Source organism: Poecilia mexicana, unplaced genomic scaffold (genome assembly GCF_051168715.1).
Source record: "Poecilia mexicana isolate PSO_F unplaced genomic scaffold, ASM5116871v1 scaffold_9, whole genome shotgun sequence".
NCBI lineage: Eukaryota > Metazoa > Chordata > Actinopteri > Cyprinodontiformes > Poeciliidae > Poecilia > Poecilia mexicana.
Genome location: NW_028263378.1, coordinates 1,265,241 through 1,278,477, shown reverse-complemented (window position 1 = coordinate 1,278,477; position 13,237 = coordinate 1,265,241). Strand labels below are relative to the sequence as shown.

General features: G+C 35.6%; 1 protein-coding gene across 1 annotated transcript; it reads right to left on the bottom strand.

Moving 5' to 3' along the window:
- Positions 1 to 3,145: 3,145 nt before the first annotated feature.
- On the bottom strand, positions 3,146 to 10,445 carry LOC106913088 (GTPase IMAP family member 7-like). The gene is made up of 4 exons (XM_088008583.1): positions 10,218 to 10,445; positions 9,346 to 9,432; positions 6,139 to 6,669; positions 3,146 to 4,557 (listed from the first exon to the last, which is right to left on the bottom strand). Exons 2-4 carry the CDS (start codon positions 9,362 to 9,364, stop codon positions 3,944 to 3,946), a joined length of 1,164 nt encoding a protein of 387 aa, XP_087864709.1. The 5' UTR covers positions 9,365 to 9,432; positions 10,218 to 10,445; the 3' UTR covers positions 3,146 to 3,943.
- Positions 10,446 to 13,237: the final 2,792 nt, after the last annotated feature.

Sequence of the window (13,237 nt, the reverse complement as noted above, 5' to 3'; positions counted from 1 at the left end):
AAAGCCTCCTGTTAAAATCATATTCAGTGTTCAGTGAAATCACTGCAGACCAGATTTCATCCAGAATAAAACCTGAGAGTCTCTGACTGTCAGACTCAGCAGGTCTGACAGTCAGGATGGATGAAGGTTAGAACAGGAAGGATTTTATGTCAGGTTTTTATTCTTGATTGGTGCTGGAAGAAAAGCTGCTGTAAATGTTTTCTGTTAATAAATGCAGTAGCATAAATGGTACGCTGCCACTTTAAGGCCAGTTTCTGCATATAAGCACATCTCTACCTGTCATGAAGCTGCTTGCATGACGTCTGTCTCCATCTGCTTCTTTCTCTGTCAAACTGTGCTGCGTAAGCCTGGCTTTCATTGTTTGTCAGCTTTAATAGTGACAAACTGGTCTGATCTGTGTAGCCTCTTGTTTGCTGCACCTCCAACATCTGGACCGATCTGTCCTTTTGTACTGATGGTGGGCAGATGAGGCCTCACTGGGTGTGTGGCACATTTCCCAAACTGTGATTCTGTGCTGAGACTGTGTTGCTTTGTCACTTACAGCGACATCTGCTGGATTTAGAAAGTCATTGCAGGCAATTTCAATAAAGACGGCAGTGCTAACCGGTTCATCCTCCTCATGTCGGCATGTTGATGCCTCAGCTTTGTGGAAGAGCTCTGGTTACAGTAGGACGAAACTTGGGAGCAAATCCTTCATTTTTCACCTACAATATAAATAAAAGTTTATCTATGTAAACTAACTCAAACATCCCATGGAAAGGAATATGAATAATCCAAAAGTGGAAATAAAAACAGAATAATTACTTTCCGTTATAGAGATCAAATGATCCCACATGGAGAAAACTTCCTCTGTTGATCAATGCCGGTTTTCAAATACCAGCCAAAAGCCAAAGCAAAGATCACAAAGTTTCTCCACCCAACAAACCCACAAACGAGTCCACACAGTTTGTCCCTCATCAGTACAAGTTGTCATGGTCACATCCAAACTATGGGTGTCGTGGTTTTCCTTAAAGTGATACGCGCACCGACACGGGGCTTCATCTTGTTTGCTCGGCGCATGTGCCGAGGTTTCTGTGTCGTCTGGCCATCACTATCCTTTTGTTTGTTTGCTGGCGGGAAGGTAAAGGTTAGCATGGCTAGGTAGCATCCACCCCATGTAAACAAAGCCTTATATGGCATTTTGTTACAGCTGCACTGCATAAGTTCAATGCGGATCTGTTTACCTAAAACTGACTACATTTATTCGACTTAAAGATTAGAAGACAGTAAACACAACTAAATGTGGCTCAAATGTTTTACAGTGCAGTGACTGGAAGCCTTCATCTCTTCCTGTTCAACTATTTTCAGACGGTTGAAAGTAAAATATCCAGACATGGAAACACTGAATGCAACCAGAACAACTGGTTCTTTTTTTTTTCAGAGGAATTACTGTGAGCTCAGCTCAGCAAAGGAGCCGAGCTGCTGTTAAATCTTTATTAATGATTCACCAGAAACAGGATATCAGTTTATTAAAGGTTTTATTTCCTTCCACATGATGATCAGATGATTTGTCTCTAGTAAAGAACTTTTTGATTTTCTCTGAAGTAAAATCTCTGATTAAACTTGATATTTTAAAAATATTAAAAGCTCCTGGTGCTGCTATGTGTGAGACTGAATCTGAAGCTCGGCTGTAACAAACTGACTGGTCCAAATTAAATAATCTGATCATGTTCTGATGAGGAAACGGCAGAGAGGCAGAAGGTCAAAGGTCAGCTTTATTTGTGATAACTTGGATCAGAAAATCTCTGTTATCAGTACCTGGAAAACTGCAGACATTAATAAAATAATTTATTTTAAGTCCTGTCCATTCAAATAAAAGTCATCAGATGTACATGGAGGTGTTCATGAGACATTTCAGTAACACATGAAAGGTTAATATTTACAGTGATTCTGTGGAGAAACTTTCCAACATTGCAACTAGAATCTAAATCATCTCACAAGATGGAGCCTCGTGTTGAAAATAAATTTTTAAAATCCTACATTAAAAGTTAAACCTATCATAGTTTGACAGGTTGGGTGTTACTGCTCTGAAGTGTAATTAATGTTGCTCATGTTTAATGTCTTGAACTGAATGTTTTATTGCAGTGGCTATAAATAAAATTAAACAGAAAAGAAAAATAACCAACTGAGTATTTGAATTTATTGTGTCTTTTTCTACATGTTGGTAAGACAACAAGACAGTCAACACAGTTTTCCAAATGGACATTTTAGTGTTGACAAATACAAAATCACAAATAAACTTTATTATATTTAAATTTCTACTATGTGACAAACGTCTGACAGTGCCGGGATAAAGGCCCTGATTAGCTATTAGCGATTAGATGTTTTTTAGTTTAATGCCTCACATTGGGACCTTTTGGTCCGTTTTGTAATTTTTTAGATATTTTGTAAACATTAACAATGTTTGATTTGAAATGACATTTAGAGCAATAAGGCACATTCAACATGCAGCCTGTGAAGGATGATCAGACAACCAAGCATGAGTCAGTTTTTTGAAAAATATTATTTATAAAACATGCACAGATAAAGATTTTCAAATATATATTGACCTTTTTTGTAAATATCACAAGAATCCCTTTTAAACTTCCTGGTTGGACTCTGTGGTCCCTCATCCTTCATGGTTTGTTGTTTGTTTCCAGTCTGGCTGTACAAAGGATGATAATAAATTAAGTTCTGCATCATAATCAGATTTTAGGATAATCTGCTTCACAGTTATTGGCAAACTAAAAGTTTTCTTCCAAACTTTTAGGTTTGCAAATACATTTGCAGTAATGCTAATTTATTGTTCACTTTGCTTTACTGGAAAGGTTATAACAATAAAGAAAGTCTGACACTTGATTGAGTAAAACATAAAAAATTGTTTAACAGGCTCAATTTCTCTTCACATGTACAGATAAATAAAATGCAAACATTCTGTGTTTTTGTTTCAGTTTGACAGAAACCAGCAGCTCTGAGTCTGGTTTGATTTTTTTTTCTATTCTTGCTTCCAAGCAGAAACATTTATCTAAACTTTGTTATTAAAAATACTTCTTATTGTTAGGGAGATGTAAAAACTATAAATACTCTTCATATTATCAGAGACAAATACAAAACACAGAAACACTAATATAGAGAAGAACTTTATTTTTCAAATAATAAACCAAAACACCAAGTACATTAAACTATGAAACTAAAATCAAAACATTCCTGATTCCACAATTTAAATCTCTGCTGTTTATGTTGTAAAGATCAAAAGTTCAGAGTCAATGGTGGATTTAAAGTCGGTACCAGGTTTTAAATTTCTGTGTTTAATTTCATGCTGCAAGCTGTAAAAAATGAAACAAAAAACCAACAATACCCAAGATCATCAACTAACAAAAATCCTTTAATAATTCATCTTTAAAATTCTGAATCCTCATTCAGAAATTCTGAAATTTGAATTCGTTGCTCAGCAGTTGTGAATGTGAACCTGCTGTTTTTATAAAACTACAGAAAGAAAAAGTCTTGACAAATGTTAGAAGAGGATATTAACAGTTTGATTTGTTTTATCTTACATAAAAGTGATGCTCTCTGTTTTAAACTAATAGGTCAGTAAAGTTCAACTGAACTACAAAGTAAAGCTGAAAATTTAGGAAAATAAATCATGTAAAGATTAAAAATAAAGAGCAAACAAGAATAGAAGTGAAAACCCATAACTACGAAAATATGATGCAGGAACATCATAGGTCATCAATAATATTCATTTTTCAGGAACAATTTATTGGGTCAACATGATGCATTCTGGGATTCAGAGTTTCTTTGGTCTCAGAGCCTCTTTTGTTCTCTACAGTCGTTTCCTCTCCTAATGTTAACGCTTTGATCACATTCAGGATAAACTTTATTGGTCGAATTTTTCTGCACAAACAGAAAAGCTTGAAACCAGATTTTATTTTGTTTTCAGAGGTAACATCTCCCTGCTGTAGCAGCTGCCTTCATTCTCCTCCACCATGATGTCGATCATTTCGATCAGCTCAGTGACTTGTGAGCGATTCTTTTTTCCATAGTTATTAAACACATGGATTCTTCCTCCACAGTCTTTAATCAGATCCTTACAGGCTTCATCACATTCATCTTCAGTATATTCTTCAATGGAGATCTCATCATTTTCCAGTGTATCTCCTCTAGTAAAAAGCACAACCGTAAACTTTTTGTAATTTTCTCCCAAAACCTCCTCAATCAGTCTCAGTGTCTCTGTGTCTCCTTTAGTGAATCTGCCGATCGGTAGAACCAGCAGGAAGACATGAGGACCTGGATCCACCAGACTGATACATTTCTTTAACTCTTCATTGACCTGATCTGAGGTCAAGTTGTTGTCAAACAGACCAGGAGTGTCAACAACAACAACATGGCGACCGTCTACATCACAGTCAGCTTTTTCACAGGTTTTAGTTACTGACTGAGGAGATATTTCAGATTTAAACACTTTTCTTCCCAGGATGGTGTTCCCTGATGCGCTCTTCCCACTGCCAGTTTTCCCGATCAGAACCATCCGGAGACGATCTGAGAAATTACAGCAAAAATAATAACTATACACAGAGAACCATTTAATAATATGATTATTTGATTGGACTAAAATCACATCAACTTTAAAACTTAAGTTGTAATATTTTTCTAAACAGAACAAGGAAGTGTGTCATAAAGTCACTGTTATGTTTCTGGTTTATCTTATTAATAAATCATTTCCATATTTCTCAACTCAACTTTGCTGGTTCTAATTCAACATTGAGTCTCCTTTGGTATAAATCAGTCAGTATGTTGCATCTTTACTGGGTGATAATTCCCAAGCCCCGTTTTCTCTAAATCCATCTTTTGTCCTATATTCTCTTGACCAATTTTTTCTTGGATAACTTGTATTGTAAAACTAATAATTCTGAGGGATTCAGTTTTTGTTGGTTTAGATGTTTGGTTGGACTCAGTGATAGTGATAAATTAAATCCTTCTTCAAAATCAACTTGAGAGTATGATGCTGCCACCACCATGTTTCACTGTAGGTATGCTGGTTTTTATGATGAAAAATGTCTTTGTGCCACATTTCCATTTTGGATTTATGTTGAAAAGTTAAAGTAGCATTTTACCAAACCAGAACAGATTCCCCCAGAGTTTGGGTGATACAATATACAAGGTTTTGTGTAATTTATGCAAATTTTTACATCACAATTTTTTTTATTGATTGATTTATTAGTTCACATTGTCTAAATATGAACTCCTCCATATTTAGACTTATAGCAACTGGCTGCTACCAGTGGTCAGAATGTAGGGAACTGTCAGTGTTATGCAAAGACACAGACTGACTACACTGATCGATAACTAGTCTCACTGGGATTTAAATCAGCTGGTTCACCAGTTCCATGATCACTGGTTAGATCATAAACCATGAAATACTAGAAACACAGAAAACGTGACCTTTACCCCGCCAGCATGCCTAGGTGGGCCCCATATGGGGGAAAGGAGGGCAGACCAGACGGGTCCTATATGGGTTTGCCCATTTCGGACCCTTGTAGGGCCCATATGTGCTGTGGTCCTACATGGGCAAACCCATATGGGGCCGATAGTCATTATTTTTCACCATTTACTGATCGGCAGATTGATGCAGATGAACCATGATCTTAATTTTTTTTTTCTAAGTGATGCTCATTACTTAAACAGAAATGTGTTTCCTGGTAACTGGTGTGATGTTTAAATGTTTTCTATCTAAAGAGTTTATTAACCCAGCAGGAGAATATATGTTGTTTTTTTCACTTTGCACATTATAATTAATTTTAGGATGATAATTAAGCATTAAAAACTTTGAGCTGTAAATGTACTGCAATTGTTTTTGTTGTGTTGAAACTTAATTTTTAGTTAAATCCATCAGTTTTTAACATTTATTTGCAGTCAGTAGGTGATTAATATGGATCAGTGAAAATTTAAGATTTAAAAACATTTTCTTCTTTCTAAATCAACAAGTTTGATCATCAGAAGAGTCAAAAAATTAGAATCTACTACAGTGTATAAACGATTATGTTAGAATTTGTAGTGTTTATTTTTTCTTCATGTGTTCACGTGCTAATCATTTAGCTGTGTATAAACTTTAATTCTTACCTTCAGAGGAACTTTTCCCCTTTGTGTCTTTTTGGTTCTTCTTCACAATATCTTCAACCTTCCTCATTAACTGTCCAGGGTCTCCAGGGTGAGCTGTAAACATCTCATAGCATCTTCCTCCACACTCAGTAATAAGGTCTTCAATGAGTTGGGGTATCGGTCTACTCTCATGTGTCAGGATGACCACTGAGTGTTTGAGGGTAACTCCGTCAAACAGCTTCAAGAAGGAATCCAGTTTTTTTCTGAGTTTATTATTGAAATTTGAGGGATTCACAAACAGCAGCAGAACATTTGGTTTAGGAGAACAGTGACTGTTACAGCTCTCCACCACCTTCTCCATGTTCTCATTTGCCAGACTGAACAAGTCAGGAGATGTCACCATTGTTGCTGGTTTTCCTCTCAGCTTTCCACAGAAGACGTAACATTGGGAAGATGGGATATGGAGGACAAGCTTTTCTTCTTGAATCACATTTTTAACAAGTCTAATCTTTTTGTGTGTGCCTTCTCCAAGTAGTACAATCCTAAAAGGATCTGCCACAAAACATAGAGAAAAATTAAATGTTAAAACATAATCTTATAGAGAATATGTCCAATATGCTGGAAAACCCAAATCAAACTGAAATCACTTTGAGTTTCATTTAAATTAAGACAGGCCTTTTTGTGTTGCAACATTCAAAAACAGCAATTCAAAATGCTTCAGATGAGAATAAAGATACAAGTTCAAAACACCAAAGGCATTAAAAAACATAATAAATCAAATAATATAATGTAAAAATGCAGAAATAATCAAATAAAATAGATTAAGACAGCAAGATATAAAGCAAATTATGGAATTATCTTTAGCAGTTATTGGTAAGTTGCAGTAAACATGAATGTTTTTCTGTTAGCTTTAAGGAACCAACAGTTTCTGCACCTCTCAGGTTTTCAGTGAGTTTGTTCCAGATCTGATGAGCTCAAATATTACACACCGTATCCCCCCAAGGCTGGACTCTTGGCTCCTTTGTATTCTCCATCCCTGGTAAATCTCTTCTTGTTTTCTCTGAGTTTTTTTATCCAGCCTCTCACCTGTTTTTCCAGACCTGCGAGTGCGACCACACTCAGTGGAGCCTCTTCAACACCGTCTCATTATTTCTAAATAAACGTTTGACTATTTGATTGCTTGTTTTGGCTGCATATTGGGTTCTAGCTGGTTACTTATATGTTACAAAACTCCCCCAGCACTTTAAGATTTAAAAGATTTACAAATAAAATAAAAAAAATAAAATGGTTTAAAATGAAGTTTTAAACCATTTTAAAAGGGCTCAGAGTGGGAACACTGCTGCAGTGAACATGAAGATTATTCCAGATTGCTGGTGCATAAAAACTGAAAGCTACTTCAGCCTGTTTAGTTCTGAGTCCTGGAATAGTTCACAGGTTTGAATCATATAATTTTAAAGGCCCTGTTGGTTTGTAACGTTGAAGACCAGAGAGGTTGCCTGGAGTTTCACTAGTAAGTGCTTTGTAAACTGTAATTGAGTCATTAAACTGTATTCTTTACAAATGTAACAATCCAGGTCTAGAGAAACACATACAAGTTTGTCCAGAGGAAAAAAGGTGGAGTTTAAAGGGATTTATTCAGAAGAAAATCTTACACAAACAAGAGAGTACTGTTTACGTTAACACTCAAACAAACTTCGACTAACAAAATACTAAAGTGGGTCAACAATTAAGTTACTAGAACTAATCAGTCCAATTGAATTCAAAAGAAGCCCCCTGACCCCTGCCCGCTCACCCAAATAAAGACATTTTAGAGTATCAAACTTCACAAATACAAGCTTATATGTTGGCCAACTGGAAATCCAAACCGCTAAGCAGAGCAAAAGGGGTCAGCAGTACAAAATACTAAAAAGCTGTTCAAAGCAATCTTCAAAGTACTGCAACAAATAAAAGTGGGTGTAGTGGCGATTGTTTGTCAAACCAAACATCCAACAAAGTTCCAATAAGCCACTGAGACACTGGGGTCAAGTATTTTAACGCAGGCAAAGAAGGTTCAGGATCCAACTTGTAACTTGTTCTTCATGATTTATTTTGACATCTTTGCAAAACAAACAATTACAGAGTTCAAACTTCCTTTTGTTTTCTCTGCTACCTCCTTGCACTGGTAAAAACCATCGGCCCCTAACCCAAATGCCTGCTGGTCTTTACCAGGCCCCTACATTTATAGAAAGTGGACCAACCCACCTCACTTCCTGTTTACTTAGAAAAAAATAAGAAAAATAATAAAAAACAAGATAAATTAAATCAACAATTATTAACTTACAAATAGGTTCTGTAAATAATACAAAAATATACATTTAAGAACAAACTAACAAAATTCAAAATGATAAAGAAAATAAAGAATAATAAATAGCTCCAACAGTGGGGTTCAGCTGTACAAAACCTGTTCTACAGCTAACCCACTGAAGAGATTACTTCAGGAGTCTTTTATAGGGTGTTGTTGGGCCTCGTTATCTAATTGGTTTGGTGATACCCTGTTTGTCCTATGAGATTGTCACTCAGCAGGCTTCAGGCAGCCAATCAGCTGAGTGTCCTCCTACAGCTGGTCTGCATAACAGAGGGAGCGACTGCACAGCCTGTAGAGACCAGGAGCTGTGACAGAACAACAATAACTAAAGAATAACTTGACCAAAAAAGATGATAAACTTGAAATAATAATAGGTGTAAGAAGAAACAGCAAAAGGACTGAACAGAAATAAAACAAAAACAAGATTCATCTAATAAAAACTGAGGAACACAGAGTACTGCAACACAATAACAAAAAAGTACTAGAGACAAGAAATAATGCTAACATTTATTTAACAGAGTGTATATAAGACTGACATGACAGTGTCATAAACATGACAACATCTGTAATGAACATGTAGAAATCTTTATGAATCTCTGACAGTTGTCATGAAGTAAATAACAATGACATAAATAACAATGACATAAATAACAATGATTTACCAAATGACTTGAAGTCATTTGGTAAATCGTGACACTTCAATGCAAAGTTGCCTTAAAAATTCCATTAACGTGTCATTATTTACAAAATAATACAAAATTGGCACTTTTAATGGACTTAATAAATCCAAAGTAACAAAATGTTTCTACATAAACAACATCAACATTAATCCATATTTATCCTTTAATCAAACAGCAATCTAAGGATTATGAGGTTTAACTCACCAGGTTCTTTAGCATCCATGATGTCTCTGTGTTTCTCTAGACCGACCAGAACAGAACCTGGACTGACGCGAACACAAACTCAACTTCCTATCATACAGTAAAAAAATCAGAAGGAAAAAACAAACAACAAAAAATTTTTAAACTTAAAAAATATGACCAGATGTTGGGGTGACAGTTGTACAAAAAACAATCAATAAACATTTTATGTAAAAACACAAGAATTATTCATAACCTCAATAATCAACAGAAATCCTTTTGCTGCAGCTCTGTGAGCTTGGAAGGCCTCCTCACCATCACCCTAATCTTTAACTCCTTGTCACATTCAAGTCAGGACTTTAACTAGGCCAATCCAAAACATTAATATTGCTTAATGTTTTAGAATCTGAAACATGAAGCTACGTAAAATTGATGGCATGTATTTAAATCATTTTACTTAAAAACATTGTTTTACTGAAAGGAATTTAATTTTCATTTTCATAACAAGTAATTATTTCCCAAAAAGCTTCTAAATGTAACTCCAACCTCTGGTTATGAATAATTAAAATGACCTGAAAGTAATAAAAAGAAAAATCTTCCAGATAAACAACATTCAAAACCAGAAAGACAAATGTTTCATAAAAAGCTAAATTTAAACCAGAAAAACAACAAAGAAAACTTCTAATAAGAACAAATCACTAAAAATGTAGCAGCTGATAACTTCTATGTTGTTTTTCTAGGGCTGCGTCTGTCGGAGTGATACTCATAACTCTGGAAACTATTTTAATAAAGGAAATGACACATTTGACTTAAAACATAAACTGAAATAAAATAGATCATAATCTCAAAAGCCTTTTGTTCTCAATGAACTTGAGAACATGTTTTTCTTGACTCACCTGTTGATGTTTGACTTTAACCTCAGGAATAAAGTAAAGTTAAAAACTCATATCTGAACTGTTAAAGCTTCTTAAAATCTAAGTCTAGTTAAATAAAACCCTCTCCTTCTTCTCTGACTGTTTCTGCTCCTCTGCTGAAGTTCGACTGCAGATGTTCCAGTAAAATTCCTGCTCTGGGTGTTACTGACATGTTTCTTCCTCATTCCTGCAGAAACAAAGTTTTCCTTCACAGAAAAGCTGCAGGCCTCAAACTGAACCAACAGGAAGCAGATCAAACACATGGAAAGTTTACTGCTTTCATAAACAGAATTAAAAATGTACTTACAATAAAGCCTCATGTTAAAATCATATTCAGTGACATCATTGCAGATCAGATTTCACCCAGAACATGAAGGGATTTCATATTTGGGTTTTATTTCTTTATTGGTGTTGGAAGAAAAGCTGCTGTAAACGTTTTCTGTTAAGATGAAATAAACTATGACTATGACTGCACTGTAAAACATTTGAAGGTGGTTTAACTTAAATATAAAACCTGCTGCCATAAAAAGCAACTAAAATCAACAAGAAAACTGTTTTGTTTTAACTCATAAATGTTTTACAGTGCAGTGACTGAAACCTTCATCTCTTCCTGTTAATATTTTCAGACGGTTGATAGAAAACAGTAAAATATCCACAGAGGTGGAAACACTGGATGCAACCAGAACAACTGGTTTCTGTTTTCAGTCAGAGGGAGAATTATTAAAGGAGCAGAGCTGCTGTTAAATCATTTTAATTCAATAATGCATCAATAAACATCAGTTTTTTTAAAGGTTTTATTTCCTCCCATATTATGATCAGATGATTTGTCCATAATAAAGAATCTTTTTGATCCTCTCTGAAATAAAATATCTGGTTAAACATTATTTTTAAAAATATTAAAAGTTCCTGGTCCAACAGAAATCATCTGATCAGTTTCTGATGAGGAAACAGCAGAGGAACAAAAGTTCAGCTTTATTTGGACCAAATAAAATGAGTACTTACTAATACTACTTATTATTAATACTTAATAAAATAAAATAAATTGTAGACATTAACTATGAATAAAAACCTGAATTATTTTAAAGCAGGTCCATTCATGTAAAAGTCATCAGATGAGTAAAGGGATGTTCAGGACATTTTTTTCACATAGAAACAACCAGAATCTGAATCTACATCTGAAGATGGAACAAAAGCTGAAAATAAATAAAAACATAAATAAAAAATTAAACCTCACAGTTTGACAGATGGATGTTTCTCTTCTATGCTGTAATTAATATTGATCATGTTTAATGCATCACTAGCTGTACTGAATGTTTTAATGCCGTGGTGATGAATAAATCTAAAGCAACAACGCCCTCTGGTGGTGGGAAATAAAAATTTGAATTTATTATCTTTTTCTACGTGTTGATTGACCTGATAAGACAACAAGCAGAGACAATTAACATAGTTTGACTTTATGAGCAATTTAGTGTTGACAAATATAAAATAACAAAACAACTTCACTACATTTAGATTTATGAGAAACGTCTGACTAAATGTACAGTACTGGAACATTGGCTCTGTTTATATTAGCAAATAACTGTTTTTTTACTTTGATCCGTTTCTCTCCTCCTTCCTGTTGAATTGCAGGTGTTGATGGAGCCTTTTATCATTTCTTAGTTCTTCTGTAAACATTGACAACAAGGTTTTGAAATTATATTTAAAGCAATAAGACACAATCAACATGCAGTCTGTGAAGGTTGATCAGAAAACCAATCATGAGTCAGTTTTTAAAATGTGTGTATATATTTATTAAACAGGTGCAGATAAAGATTTTCTAACATTTTTTGCAAATAACACAAGATTCCCTTTTTAAACTGTGGAGTGAAAATAGTCTCAAAATATGCGTGCGTAAGAGGATTTGTGTGTGTAATACTCGATTTGTAAAATTTAAAAATAAAATAAACCTTCTCCTACGCCTATACATGTTGAAAAAGTACACACAAATCACCTGGTATGCACACACAAAACTGCATTTACACACAAATCAGGTTACGAGTGCACAACTATTTTTGAGACTCATTTCACGCTTCGGGGAAGCTCCCAGATTTGTGTGTAGATGGTGCGTTTACATGCTAGTAAAAGCTGGGACATCTGAGTTTTGCTCGGAGTCTAGTGTTTTTATACTACACAGATCAACACAGGAAAAACAAAAGAACTTGTGGTGGACTTCCACAGGTCCAAACACTTTCCTTCTGTGCCAGTGAACATTCAGGGAATGGACATTGAGATCGTGAGGTCCTACAGGTGCCTGGGTGTTCACCTTAACAACAAGCTGGACTGGACTGACCACACAGCTGCCCTCTACAAGAAAGGACTGAGCAGACTGCATCTCCTGGGGACACTCAGGTCCTTCGGTGTGCGGGGGGCTCTTCTCAGGACCTTTTTGATGCTGTGGTGGCATCAGCCATCTTCTACGGAGTGGTCTGTTGGGGCAGCAGTATCTCGACTTCTGACAGGAAGAGACTGAACAAGATCCTGAGGAAATCCAGCTCTGTCCTGGGGTGTCCTGTTGACCCAGTGAAGGTGGTGGCAGAGAGGAGAATGAGGACTAAGCTCCAGCGCATGCTGCAGTACCCGTCCCCCCCATGCACCTCTCTCTGACAGCACTGAGCAGCTCCTTCAGCACCCGACTGCTGCACCCTAAGTGCGTGAAGACTGTACAACACCCGCTGTTGGCGATAAACCTGGAATTTATTTATTTATATTTCAAACAATACGGTTTCAGTATTTCTATATTCACTTGGTTTTACTGTATATATTAGATTTTTATATTGGTTCTGCTCTGTCCTTTATACTGCTGTAACAATCAGGGCCGTGCAGAAACCACTACAGGGGCAGGTGCTCAAGAACAAAAAAGGGCCCATCTAACCACCTTCTAGGACAGAATATTAAAGCCACACAACTTGCAGAGTTTAATAAACAATGATAAATTACAAAATTGTGAAATATACAATCAAAGC

Coding starts and splice junctions, on each gene's coding strand:
- LOC106913088 (XM_088008583.1), bottom strand. Junction 4,558..6,138: donor GGGGAAAAGTTCCTCTGAAG/GTAAGAATTAAA, acceptor GTAATTTCTCAG/ATCGTCTCCGGATGGTTCTG.